The sequence below is a fragment of the Chiroxiphia lanceolata genome, chromosome 18 (assembly GCF_009829145.1).
Source record: "Chiroxiphia lanceolata isolate bChiLan1 chromosome 18, bChiLan1.pri, whole genome shotgun sequence".
In the NCBI taxonomy this organism is placed as follows: Eukaryota; Metazoa; Chordata; class Aves; order Passeriformes; family Pipridae; genus Chiroxiphia; species Chiroxiphia lanceolata.
Genome location: NC_045654.1, coordinates 2,049,518 through 2,061,747, shown reverse-complemented (window position 1 = coordinate 2,061,747; position 12,230 = coordinate 2,049,518). Strand labels below are relative to the sequence as shown.

General features: G+C 57.2%; 1 protein-coding gene across 3 annotated transcripts in view; it reads right to left on the bottom strand.

Annotated features, from left to right (window-relative positions):
- The window catches only part of KSR2 (kinase suppressor of ras 2), a 102,093-nt gene that overhangs the window by 41,008 nt on the left and 48,855 nt on the right, over nt 1-12,230 (bottom strand). For 2 of the 3 annotated variants that reach the window (XM_032705992.1, XM_032705993.1), the window contains exons 6-13: nt 10,117-10,186; nt 9,444-9,527; nt 6,514-6,581; nt 6,251-6,349; nt 4,880-4,998; nt 3,335-3,503; nt 563-604; nt 186-252 (exon numbers count right to left, since the gene is read on the bottom strand). In XM_032705992.1, coding sequence (XP_032561883.1) covers nt 186-252; nt 563-604; nt 3,335-3,503; nt 4,880-4,998; nt 6,251-6,349; nt 6,514-6,581; nt 9,444-9,527; nt 10,117-10,186 — 718 coding nt within the window. The remainder of the gene's footprint in view (nt 1-185; nt 253-562; nt 605-3,334; nt 3,504-4,879; nt 4,999-6,250; nt 6,350-6,513; nt 6,582-9,443; nt 9,528-10,116; nt 10,187-12,230) is intronic. The other variant, XM_032705994.1, reaches the window with a different exon arrangement.

Here is a 12,230-nt window from a genome sequence, read left to right as displayed (position 1 = left end):
AAAAATTGCTTTAGTTCGTTTTATTTCGGGTCCTTTGGGTTTTTTTTTCCTTTTTCCCTTTCCTTTAATAAGAGGGGGGGAACACTTGGTGTGGTTCAGGGGCTTGGCGGGGAGCCAAATCCAAACAGCGACAGGGGTGCAGGAGGAGGCACCGCTTGGGAACACGGGAAGGAGAAGCCACTCACATGGTGTTGGAGGTGACGGGGTGGAGGACGACCTGTGGGGCTCGGGTTGGAGTCTCAGGCACCACATCTGGAGAGAGGAGAGCGGAGTGAGAGAGGTCTGGGGGGCACCCAGGGCGACTAAACCCTGCTTAAAATTTCCCTTCCCCCACAGGTCAGCTTTAGTGACACCCTGACCCAGGGCTGGGGGTCACTCAGGGCCACCCAACCCCACAGTACCTTCCCACTGCACGGCCCTGCATCCATATACTGCTTTTGGGGGGGCAAATCCCAGCCCAGCACAGCCTCCCTGGCACAAATCCAGGGATTTAGGAGGGCCAGCCACGCACCCACCCCTCCAGGGGAGATCCCAGCACCCCACGTTATCCAGGGAACCTCACCTGGGAAAATGAACTGCTGCTTGTACTTGTAGTAATGGGAAGCTGGAAAAGAGAGAAGGGAGGGTTAAACATCCATCTCTAGAGCTGGAAAGGCTCCCAGCTATGCCCAGTCCTGCTCCATGAAGCCTCAGCCCCAGGTGGGGTTGTTGTGTGACCCTGTGTGACCCGACTTCTCCCAACCTCCACCTCTCCAGAGGAAGCCACCCCTGCTGGGTGCCCAGGCCAAAAATTAAGACCTCTGGCTGGATTATAATTTGATTTTTGCCCCCATCAGCTGCTCTTCTACACCCTCTGGAGAGTGTTCATGTCATCTGTGAAGTCTCTGGTGGGATTTGGACACCTGGTTGCCAGGAAAAGGCCATGGGGTTTGAGTGCTGGCCCTCAGCTGGTCTTTGGGGGTCGTTTGGCATCACAGAGACACCAAGGGATGGATTTTGCCGCCCATTTTGGCCCAATTCAGCCCTTTTTTTCCATCTTTGGAGCTGTGTCCTTCCTGGGCTCCCTGTCAAGCTTCTGGTGCACTGAAAGGAGTCATGGGGGCTGCTGCCCAAAGCCAGTGATGCAGAAGGGCTCTGGGTGGTGGGACCCTTCACTGGCTCTCTCCAGTGGGCAAAATCCAAGGGCTGGTTCAGCTCCTGTGTGTAGGAGCACGAAGAAAGTCAGAGCTGCTGAGGCCTCCAGAGGTTGGCACCGGCTCAAAAACCACTTTCTCCTTAAGCTCCAAGACCCCAAGGACCAACCCTCACCTTCCCCTCTCCAGCTCTGAGACCCTGGAGCTCGACCTCAGTTCTGCAGCAGGACCTGAGCCGAGATCAAAGGAGCCTCAGAGGTAATTCCGGCAGGAAAAGGTCCCCGTGTCGCCATTTCCGAGCTCAAATCCTAATCCCTGGGATGACCATCTTGATGGGATGAACCATGGAGAACTTCCCTCCAGGGAAGATGAAAGCACAGTGAGTCCTGCTTTGTGTCGGTCCAGTTCCCATTTGGAGCAGGGAATGAAAGCAGGGAATGAAAGCAGGGAATGAAAGCAGGGAACAAGCACCCCCGGAGCTGTTGGGGTCTGATCCTGTCCCACTCCATCCCTGCTGGCCAGGAAAACCTGCCAGGCTCCCATAAGGGGCCCATTTCGGGGGTTAATTCTGTTGTTTCTGCTTTAAACAACATGAATAATGTCTCAAAAAGACCCTCAGGGAGGTCTCTGCTCCAGAAGTGACACAAGATGGGGTCACCAAATTCTGGACCCTCTTCCCTGCCCAGGGAGGGTCCAGGGCTGGTCCAGCAGGTGGATTGGGGATGTTGATAGCTCTGATCCTCGTTATCCCACTGTGGAGACCTCAGGATGCTTCAGCTCTGGCTGGATCACCACACACTGGGGATGGAAACCCACGCCATGGCCTCGGGATTTCAGTGGCGCTGTGGATTGTCCTCCCAGAACGTGGACACTCCAGAGCTTTGGCTGGCAAAATCTCGGCCTCAGGGGTTGGGGTGTTCAGAGTTTCCTCCCAGCTCCTCCACTGTCCTCCTCAGGCCCCTCCAGCCCCCACTCGAGTCCTGGGCACTCCACTGAGGGAGCCTCGGGCGTGGCTTCAGCCTCTCCAGGCACACCAGGACCTGCTGCTTGCTCGCTGGGGCTTTTCCAGGCTTTTGGAGATGTTTGTTTTGTTGTGGGATGAATTCTGCCAGTCAACTTCCTCCTCCTCTTCTCCCTCCTCCTCGTCTCAAGCTCAGGGCTTGTCAGGAGGGAAGGGCGGCGTCACCAGGGTGCAGCAGGAACAGCAGAGCAGGAAGGTGCCACCTGGTTCCTCTAGAGGAATTCTCCTGATCCCTCTTCCTACTGGACCATTAACTGCTGGTTTGAGGGTGCAGGAGGGACCCCAAACTTCTGCTCCAGCAAGGAGGCCTGAGGTCATGGAGCACAGAGGGGCTACCAGCCCCAGGGCAGCCACGGGTGCTTCAGCAGCTCAGGGATGGGTCAGGGCCAGGGCCAGGGCTCCCCCTCCTCTCCACTCTCCAGGACTTTTTTGGGAGCGGCTGGAGAGGCTGAGGACAGCTGAGCCCCTCCACACCCCCAGGAGTGATGCTGAGCTGTTCCCCTCCAGGAAGGGACGTTCCCTGGAGCAGCAGCACTGCCCCAAGGCCATCCCAAAGGTGGACAGGCTTTGAGACTCCCTCAGCCCAGGAGGAGCTATTTTTTTTGGTCATTTAATGTTGTAACTCCTGTGTCCTGCAGCCACCAGGACCCAACTGATCCTTGGGTGTCCCTTCTCCAGGAGCAGATGGGTCCCAGGTACCCAGACAAGCCTCGATGGGACAAGGATGTCAGACACTCCCAGCATCACCTCCCCTCCACTATCACCCCACATGTGCTGACAACAAGATTTTGGGGGCCCATCACCCCAAAGACACAGAGAAGTCAACCCAAGGAGTCCTTAGAGAGGGGGTAAGACCCTGATTTCCACTCGCAGTTGAGGCAACGAGCCCTGGAGAACCCAAGCCTGGGAAGGATTTCGTAGCCTCAAGAGCAGCAGGTTGTGCTGGCCCCATCCTTGGGAGGTTTCCAAGACCCAACTGAACCAAACCTTGGGCTCTGACCCTTCTTCCAGCCGGAGCTTTGATAGAGACTCCTCACCTGAATTCCCCCAAACTCATCCTTGCCGCTCATTGCTGCTTCCACCTTTTCCCTATCCCAATATAAGCCCAGAGGGAGCAGCTCCTCACCCTGAGGACCCCCTGGGGGCACGAGCCCCTCTGCCCAGACGATTGTGGAGGTACCTGGCAGGTTGAACTGCTTCTGCTGGCGCGGGCACTGCGGGGAGGGGTGCAGGGGGGACGGGGGTGTCGCGCTGGGCGGCAGCGGCGGCGCCGGCGACGAGGGCGTGGAGGACGTGGTGGAGGAGGGGTTGCTGCTGGAATCCGGCTGGTAGGGCACTGGGATGTGGTCCTGTGGGACACAGAGGGGGAGAAAAGAAGAGAGAGGGGCCGGTGAGAGCGGTTGGTGACACCCCAAAGGTGCTCCAGGGCAGAGGACCCCGGGGACAAGTGACAGCTACATGGGTCATACAGCCATGGAATGTCCTGAGCTGGAAGGGACACCCAAGGAGCATCCAGTCCAACCCCTGGCCCTGCACAGACACCCCAACAGTCCCACCCTGTCCCTGGGAGCGTTGTCCAAACATTCCTTGAGCTCTGCCCTGGGGAGCCTGTTCAGTGCCCAACCACCCTCTGGGGGAAGAACCTTGACCAGCTTTGCCAGGGACCATCAGATTCCAGTCTTGTTTGATTTGTAACAATAAATTCCTCATTTACTCAAGTCTCTGGTGGTAGCAGAGGCCTCAAAACACCCCAAATTCAGCTCAGACCTGGAGACTGAGAGGCCACAACGGAGCAGGACCAGGACAGGAGGACCCAGCTGGTTTAAAAGTGCTGATTCCATTTTATTTTTAGAAGAAAGAACCCCATGGGATGCATCCCACAACGGGAACCCCAAGGGGCGAGGGGTTTGCAGTTCAACTCCTCCTCCCTCACCACCAAGCTCGCCCTCACCCTGCTCCTTGAATTAGCACCAATCCATGGGATTATTGGATTAATTGGAGCCTCCAAGCAGGTTTATAGGCGGCTCCTTCCCAGGTGCTGACATCCATAGTGGTGGATGTGCCTGGAGACACGCTGGGACATCTGCAAGGTTTGATCCTGGCAGACCCTGAGGGCTGGGAGAGTCCCCATGTCCATGTGATAAGAAAGACACTGAGGGGCTGGAGCGTGTGCAGGGAAGGGAACGGAGCTGGGAAGGGGCTGGAGCAGCAGGAGGGGCTGAGGGAGCTGGGGGGGCTCAGCCTGGAGCAAAGGAGGCTCAGGGGGGACCTTCTGGCTCTGCAACCCCCTGACAGGAGGGGGGAGCCGGGGGGGGGGGTCAGGCTCTGCTCCCAGGGAACAAGGGACAGGAGGAGAGGGAACGGCCTCCAACTGTGCCAGGGGAGGGTCAGGTTGAATATTTGGGAAAATCCCTTCATGGAAAGGGCTGTCCAGCCCTGGCACAGCTGCCCAGGGCAGGGGTGGAGTCCCCATCCCTGGACTGGTTTAAATCCATGTGGATGTGGCACCTGGGGACATGGGTCAGTGGTGGCCTTGGCAGTGCTGGGGAACAGTTGGACTCGATGATCTTGGAGGCCTTTTCCAACCAGAACAATTCCGTGATTCCATGAAGAGCCGCCGATATTCGGGTGCGGCGGGTCTGGCCCCCTCTGGCAGGGAGTGGGCACAGGGGGTGGGCACAGGGGGTGGGCACAGGGGGTGCTCAGGGCTGGGGGAGCAGCTCACCTTGTTGAGTTTGTTGGTTTTGGGCAGGGTCTGGCTGACGTGCAGGTCCGAGTACCGGGGCGGCTTCCGCAGGGGGTTGTTGATGTCGCAGGGCACCGACTCTGTCCGGACTAACCTCGCTGGATTGGGAAGGGACAGAGGGACAAAGGGGATGGAGAGGAGGGGGAGAGAGAGGGAGAGACATCAGAGCTCTGGAGGAGCCCTCGGGGTCACCCTGTGCTTGCAAACCACTCTGGAATCGCTCTCCAAAGCAATTCCTTCCCCCTGGCACCTCCAGCTCGGATCCTGCCCTGGGATGGCAGCTGGGCTTTGGGATCCCCTGCTCCCAGGCTACAGCCAAACCCCCTGGGACGTGGGGGGCTTAAAGCCCCTCGTGGTGAGCTGTGAACTGCCCACTTCTCCCCCCACTGAGGGGCTGCAGTTTGGGGGGGGCTCAGCAGCTGCCACAGCCACCCCCAGAGCCAGGGATCAGCCAGCACTGGGAGGAGGCACAATCCTCTTCCTCCCCACAGCTTCTCTGGGATGAGGGCAAAGAGCTGACTCTCAGCAGGGAGACTTCTTTTCAGGGGGGAAAGCCAGCCTGCAGGCTGGGGGGCTCAGGAATAGTTGGTGTGCAAGACAACGTGTTTAAGAGCTGGGTTTGGGGGTTTTGTTTTAGGGGGGCAGAGCTATTTCACTGGTGCTGAGGCCACCCCAAAGCCACGCTGCTCCTTGTGCCCACGCTCAAAGACACCGTGGGCAGCTCCAGCTCTCACAACCTCACGTCCCACAGCCATAAACTCCAATGTCTGCCCATCCCAGGAGCCCTGGAAGAGCAGGATCTTGCCTTCCCTGCCTCCTGGTCAGGGTTTGCAGCAGCTCTCAGTGTGACGGGGGGGGTGTCTTCAACCCCTTCCACCTAAATTTGCTGCAGGGAAGGGCCTGGGGGGGGGTGAAGTGGAAGCTGTAAAATTGCCCCCTCGAGGCACAACGTCCCCACTCGTGAGGTGCCACCAACACGATCCACTCCCCCACCAGCAAACCAACAACATTTGTGGTGATATTTAAACACAGAGCCACAGCTTTAAGAGCTCAAAATTCAAGGCAGCAACAACTGGCAGGTGGTCACAGTCCTCTGGCCATCAAGGGGCAGCCAAAATCTGGAAGAGAAGGGGTGGGGAAGCGGCGGCCCCATCGGTCGTTCCTGCTGCAAAGTTCTCCCTCCTCTGCGGGTTTTAGGACGGATTTTAGAGCGGGATAAGGCAGCTCCGAAAGCACCACGAGCATCCACGTGGCCACATCCCCGTCGTGGGGGGACCCCCATGCACCGCTTTCGGGGTCCCACCGTCCGCCCTGAGCAAAAAAAAAAAGGCTAAAACCTGTTGGACTTACCCCGTGCTGTGGGGAATCTGAAAAGAAAAGGAGGCAGGGGGAGGGTGGGTGGAAGTGGTTTGCAATGCAAATCTGCCTCGCCCCGCACGGCTCGTCTCCCTACAAGCGGAAAAAACGGTGGGTAAAGTTTTCCCAGAGCGCCCGAAGCGGTTCGGGAGCCTCCCAGGGCCCGGCTCCCGAATCGCCCCGGGGGGGCTGCTGGAAGTTTTACCTGCTGGCAACGTCCCGTGGGGGCACGAGGGGGGTGGGAGAAAGGCCCTTACCTCCTCGGTGGATGATCAGCAGGTGACACGGAGGGGCCTCTTTGGTGCATTTGTTGTGGCACTTGAGCCTGGCAGGGAACAGAGAGAAAGGAGTGAGGGGCGAGGGAGACACGGAGCATCCCGGGATGGAGAGCACGGAGGGGCAGGACAAGGGGGAGCGGCTCCCCGCTGCCAGAGGGCAGGGTTAGATGGGATATCGGGAAGGAATTCTTCCCCGGGAGGGTGGGGAGGCACCAGTGCATATTCAAGGATTGTCTGATTAGCAGAAAGAAATGTCCCCCTCCAAAAGTGACATCCCAGTGGGAAAAGTTGGGAGGGAAAACAGAGGGAGCGGCTTGTGAGGGTGTGAGGGAGAAGAGAAGGCTCCAGGGAGAGCTGAGAGCCCCTTCCAGGGACTAAAGGGGCTCCAGGAGAGCTGGAGAGGGACCTGGGACAAGGGATGGAGGGACAGGACACACGGAATGGCTTCCCACTGACAGAGGGCAGGGAGAGATGGGAGATTGGGAAGAAATTCTTCCCTGTGAGGGTGGGGAGGCCCTGGCCCAGGTTGCCCAGAGAAGCTGTGGCTGCTCCTGGATCCCTGGAAGTGCCCAAGGCCAGGTTGGAGCAACCTGGGCTAGTGGAAGGTGTCCCTGCCCGTGGCAGGGGGTGCATCAGATGAACTCTGAGGTCCCTTCCAACCCAAACCCTTCTGGGATTCTATGAATCCATGATGTGATGTGGCACAGGGAGCAGCATCAGCCCCTCTCTGCCCCTGGGAAGGTGACTGGATGGGAGGCCTGGGTCGTGCCCAGCCCCTGGGTGTCACTGCCTGAGCCAACCCTGGGGAGCCCCGGGGGCCTGGGAAGCCCCACGATTCCCAGGGAGCAGCTCAGGGACAGGGAGCAGCCCAGGATGGAGCAGCAGGGTGGGCTGGCTGGCAGGACACGGGGGCTGCACTCCCTGGGCAAATGCATCTGTTGGGATGGAGCAGCACAGGAGCTCCCAAATCAGGGTTACTGCCCAGCTCCCCCTTTTCCCGCTGGCTGTCAAGGACCAGGCACCCACCAGCTGGAGGGGGCCCCAAATTTCCCCTCCTGCCAGTGTTGGCTGAAATAAAAGGAGCAGAGTCCTGCCCGGGGGTGAAGGTTCAGTGGAAGGTGTCCCTGCCCATGGCAGTGGCTCAGAACTAAATGGTCATTACAGTTCCTTCCAGCCCAAACCATTCCATGACTCCATGAAACCCCCACTCTTCCAACCATCAAAATTCAGGGGCAGTGGAAGGGGAGGAAGCAGCTGCCCTGGCCCCTGATGTGTTCCTGTCATTGTGCCCTCCCCACTTGGCTTTCTGAGGGCCATTTGGCCAAAATAAGGGGAGCATTTACGGCTCCACAGAGTATCCTGCGGAGCTTTGCCTGGTTCCTGGAGCCGGGGCAGGAATCCGTGGGGGGGCTCACCCCTGGGTCATGCATTTAGGCATCAGTAGACTCCCCAAAGCTCCCCATTCCTCCTTAATTAGGCGTGGAAATGCATCCCAGGCTCCCGCTCTGCCACGGCTGCGGAAAGCCATGGGGGAAAAGGTGAGAAAAGGAGGAAAAGATTTATAAAAACAAGGGGGAAGGATGGGGAGGAAAAAAAAAAAAAAAAGGAACGGCAGCTCCAAGTCAATGAGCTGGGTAATGAAAATTCAGGAGCTGTGCGTGTTAGCTTTTATTGCAAAGCTGTTCCTAGAGGGAAAGGCAGGAATTAATTTGGTATTTGAGGCTTGGGGGGTTTGGGGTCTGGTTGTTTGTTTTACCTGCTGGTTCCCCCCTGGTTTCTGGGGGAAGCGGTGCCGGGGTTGGCTACGGCAGAGCTGGAAAAACCTAAATACCTGCGTTCACCCCGACTTCTTACAGCCAGGGAATGGATTTGTTCCTTTCTGCAGGATTGCAGGGAGCAGGACTGACACAGCCAGAGCCACAGCACTGCTGGGGCAGGCACAGCATCCCTGTTCCTGGCAGGGACGAGGCACAACATCCCTCTTCCCGCACGGAGACCGGGCAGGGCTTGCAGGCAGCAAAGCCTACAGTTGCTTGAGATGGGGACTGCAACAGGAATCACCCCTTTAAAACCTCTGGATTTGATAATGTCACTTCCAGAAATCCACCCCCAGCTGTGGAGTAACCAGGCATTTCTGGTCAGGTTTAAATCCCAATTTCCCAACTCATCAGCGTTTAATCAATGGCAAGAGCGATCATGGTCACCCCACAGCTCCAGCCAGCTCAGATACCTGCAGACAACAGGCCTATTCCCAGCTCCCAGCCCTAGAAAAGGCAATCCTGTCTCCAGCAGCAGCTTGCCTAAGAGCTGGTGGCCATGTGACACTGTCTGAGCTGGGCTCTGCCAGATTTAGAGCAGTGAAGTGGCCCCAGCCTCTCTTTGCCCAGTTGTCTCTGATTTTACAGCCTCTCTCCTTTGCCTCGTGGCTGAATTGGGATTTAGGGTGGGTTGGCTCCTCAGTGCCAGGAAACAGAGACTCCCCCCCAAGAAAAAAGCAGAAGCTGCAGCCCAAGGCTGGGGGCAAAACCCACCCAATGCCCAGAGCCAGCCCAGTCCGGTGCATCCATCCCCATCTCCTGCAGGTAATTCCACGTGGAACACATGATGTGAGGAGCTAAAGCCAGGCCAAGGATGGCAGCGAGCAGGGGGCACTGCCAGGATCTGACTCAGAGCTCTGGTGCCAGCAGAGCCGGGCTCTGGTGAGCGGCACCGTCCCCAAGGACCCCCCCGACCTCAGCCCTGCTCTGGGCTGGTGTTCACCCCATTTCTGGTCTCATTAAAGCTTCCTGGGAGGATGAGCTGGTTGGCCTCCTCACGCCCAAGTTCCTGCTCAGCTCCACCAGCAAATCCCGAATTTATCCCCTCCCAGGCTCGAGGAGCGACCCAAAGAGCTCCAGCCCCCGCCGTACTTGCAGTTTTTGCACTTTAAGCCGAACAACATTCCTTTCCCACAGACAGTGCAGGTCTGAGACATCCAGTACTTGGTGGAAAACCTGCAGAGGAAAACACAGACAGTGGGAGATGAGGGATGAAGCCCCACTTATGTCCTGAGCCTTGATTTATCCTGCCCTTGCTGCCCTCAAACACCGCTGCGGGTGCTGAGGAATCTTTCTAAGGATGCCAAACCCCAAATCTGACCCTGCTCTGGTTATGCAGAAGGGCACAACCTGCTCCAAAGTGCTCTGAGCCAGCCAGGATGGGCATTTGCCCAGCCCAGGCACCCCCCAAAACCCCTCCTTGCCCTGGGGGCCCGAGTGTCCAGCCCAGCAGCTGCCTCATCAAACAGCAGCACTGAGACCATTTCCAGTGGTTTTCCCTCTTCAGGTGGATGTGGAAGAGCAATAATCCAGAGATGGGGAATTTGCTGAAGGTTGGCAAGGTCATGGATAATACCCAGCTTTTATTGGTAGCGACTCAGGCCTTATCTAACCCAGATCTGGACTGACAGGGAATTTAACTGGGCTTTTGGGACAGCACAGCACAGCAGGGGAGAGATGGGGAAGAGTCCTGAGCCCCTTGCCCTGGCTCAGAGATGGAAAGGGAGATATTCCTCCCCCTGGGAGCACGGCAGGGTGGGAGTACCTGTGTTTTATGGAGTTTCCCAGATCCCGCCGGGGGATCTGCGGGGACCAGCGAGGCACTGACAGCGTATCTGCAGGAGAGACAGGGCAAACCATCAGGGAAAACAGAGCCAGGGTCCAGCTTCCTGGGGAGGGGAGCACACACCAACAAAAAAAAATAATGGGGTTTTCTGATATTTCCCCTTGGAGACACTTCCCTTCGGGAAAGAAGAGGCCTCTGGGTTTTGTGTTTGGGTGTGAGGGAAAGGGGGGGTCTCCTGTCCCCCCAGCACCCAGTTTGGAGCAGGGGGGTGATGCCCCCACGTGCAGGCAGAGCAGGGCTGCGAAGCTTCTGGGACCACGTCGTGATGCCCAAACGGGAAAGGGAAAATAAAGCTGGAACAGCATCTTTTACACTTCTTAATAAGACATCACGTCTGGCAGTGGGGGCTGAGCAAAACGCCGAGTGTCAGGCGGTCAGGAGGAGATTCCACTCGTATTCCAAGAGAAGAAGAGAGCAAAAAGCAGCCTCGGTGCTCTCCTTCCGTGGGAAAAGGAGGGAGAAAGGGTGAGGAAGAAGAGGTGAGTTCATTAGCACTGGAGCAGGACATTAATTAGCAGTGTGGTTCCACATCCCCCTTCAGCCTCGCAAGGGCACAGTCCCTCCTCTTCCTCCCGAAGAAGAGGCCACGGAGAGGCGGGAATCTGTGCTGGGATTCAAGGGCTGGATTTTCAATAAGGGATTTGAGAGGTTTCCCAGGCCCAGGCCCCAAAGCCCAGCACGAGCCGAGGGCCGAGCGGCGCAGCCCGGCCGTTTGCTCCGTGTGCCGGCAAATCCCCGGGCAAACACGCGCTGGATATTATCCCTGGGAGTCGGGAGAGCCACTGTTTGCTCCAATATCCCATTTTAATATAGCAGGCGGAGGGGAGCTCTAATTGCACTCGCCTGCTGAAGGTTACATTTACATCCTGCTTCCTGTGCCAGGGACCAAGTCCTGGGAGCATCCTGAACTCCATCCTCCTCCAGCACCATCCCAAACTGCTTCCCTTCTCCAGCATCATCCTGAACCGTTCCTTTTCCAACATTCTAAAGTGCCTCCTTCTTCAGGATCATCCTAAACTGCCTCCTTCTTCAGGATCATCCTAAACTGCTGCCTTTTTCCATCATCATCCTAAACTGCCTCCTTTTCCAGCATCATCCCAAACTGCCTCCTTCTCCAGCATCATCCTAAACTGTTCCTTTTCCAACATTCTAAAGTGCCTCCTTCTTCAGGATCATCCTAAACTGCCTCCTTCTTCAGGATCATCCTAAACTGCTGCCTTTTTCCATCATCATCCTAAACTGCCTCCTTTTCCAGCATCATCCCAAACTGCCTCCTTCTCCAGCATCATCCTAAACTGTTCCTTTTCCAACATTCTAAAGTGCCTCCTTCTTCAGGATCATCCTAAACTGCCTCCTTTTCCAGTACCATCCTAAACTGTTCCTTTTCCAACATCCTAAATTGCCTCCTTCTTCAGGATCATCCTAAACTGCTGCCCTTTTCCAGCATCATCTTAAACTGCCTCCGCCAGCACCATCCTAAACTGTTCCTTTTCCAACACCCTAAAGTGCCTCCTTCCCCAGCACCATCCCAAGCTGTCTCCTTCTCCAGCACCTCCCTCCAGCAGCTGCTCCAGCTCCTTCTCTTATTCCACTGCATCTGTCCTGGACACTCCACAGGCAAAGCCAGCAATGAAGATGTCAGATCACAGAATCATGGAATGGGACCTTAAACCTCATCCAGTGCCACCCCCTGCCACGGGCAGGGACACCTCCCACCAGCCCAGGTTGCTCCAAGCCCCGTCCAACCTGGCCTTGGACACTTCCAGGGATCCAGGGGCAGCCACAGCTTCTCTGGGCACCCTGTGCCAGGGCCTCCCCACCCTCCCAGCCAACAATTCCTTCCCAATCTCCCATCTCTCCCTGCCCTCTGGCAGTGGGAAGCCATTCCCTGTGTCCTGTCACTACCCATGTCAAAAGTCATTCTGCCTGATTTTTCTGAGCCCCTTCCAAGCCGATGAGGGGGGATTGATTTCCCCATCCCTGCCTCGGCTGTCTCATCCCACCCCGATATTTTTGACCCGTGGTTCTCCCCA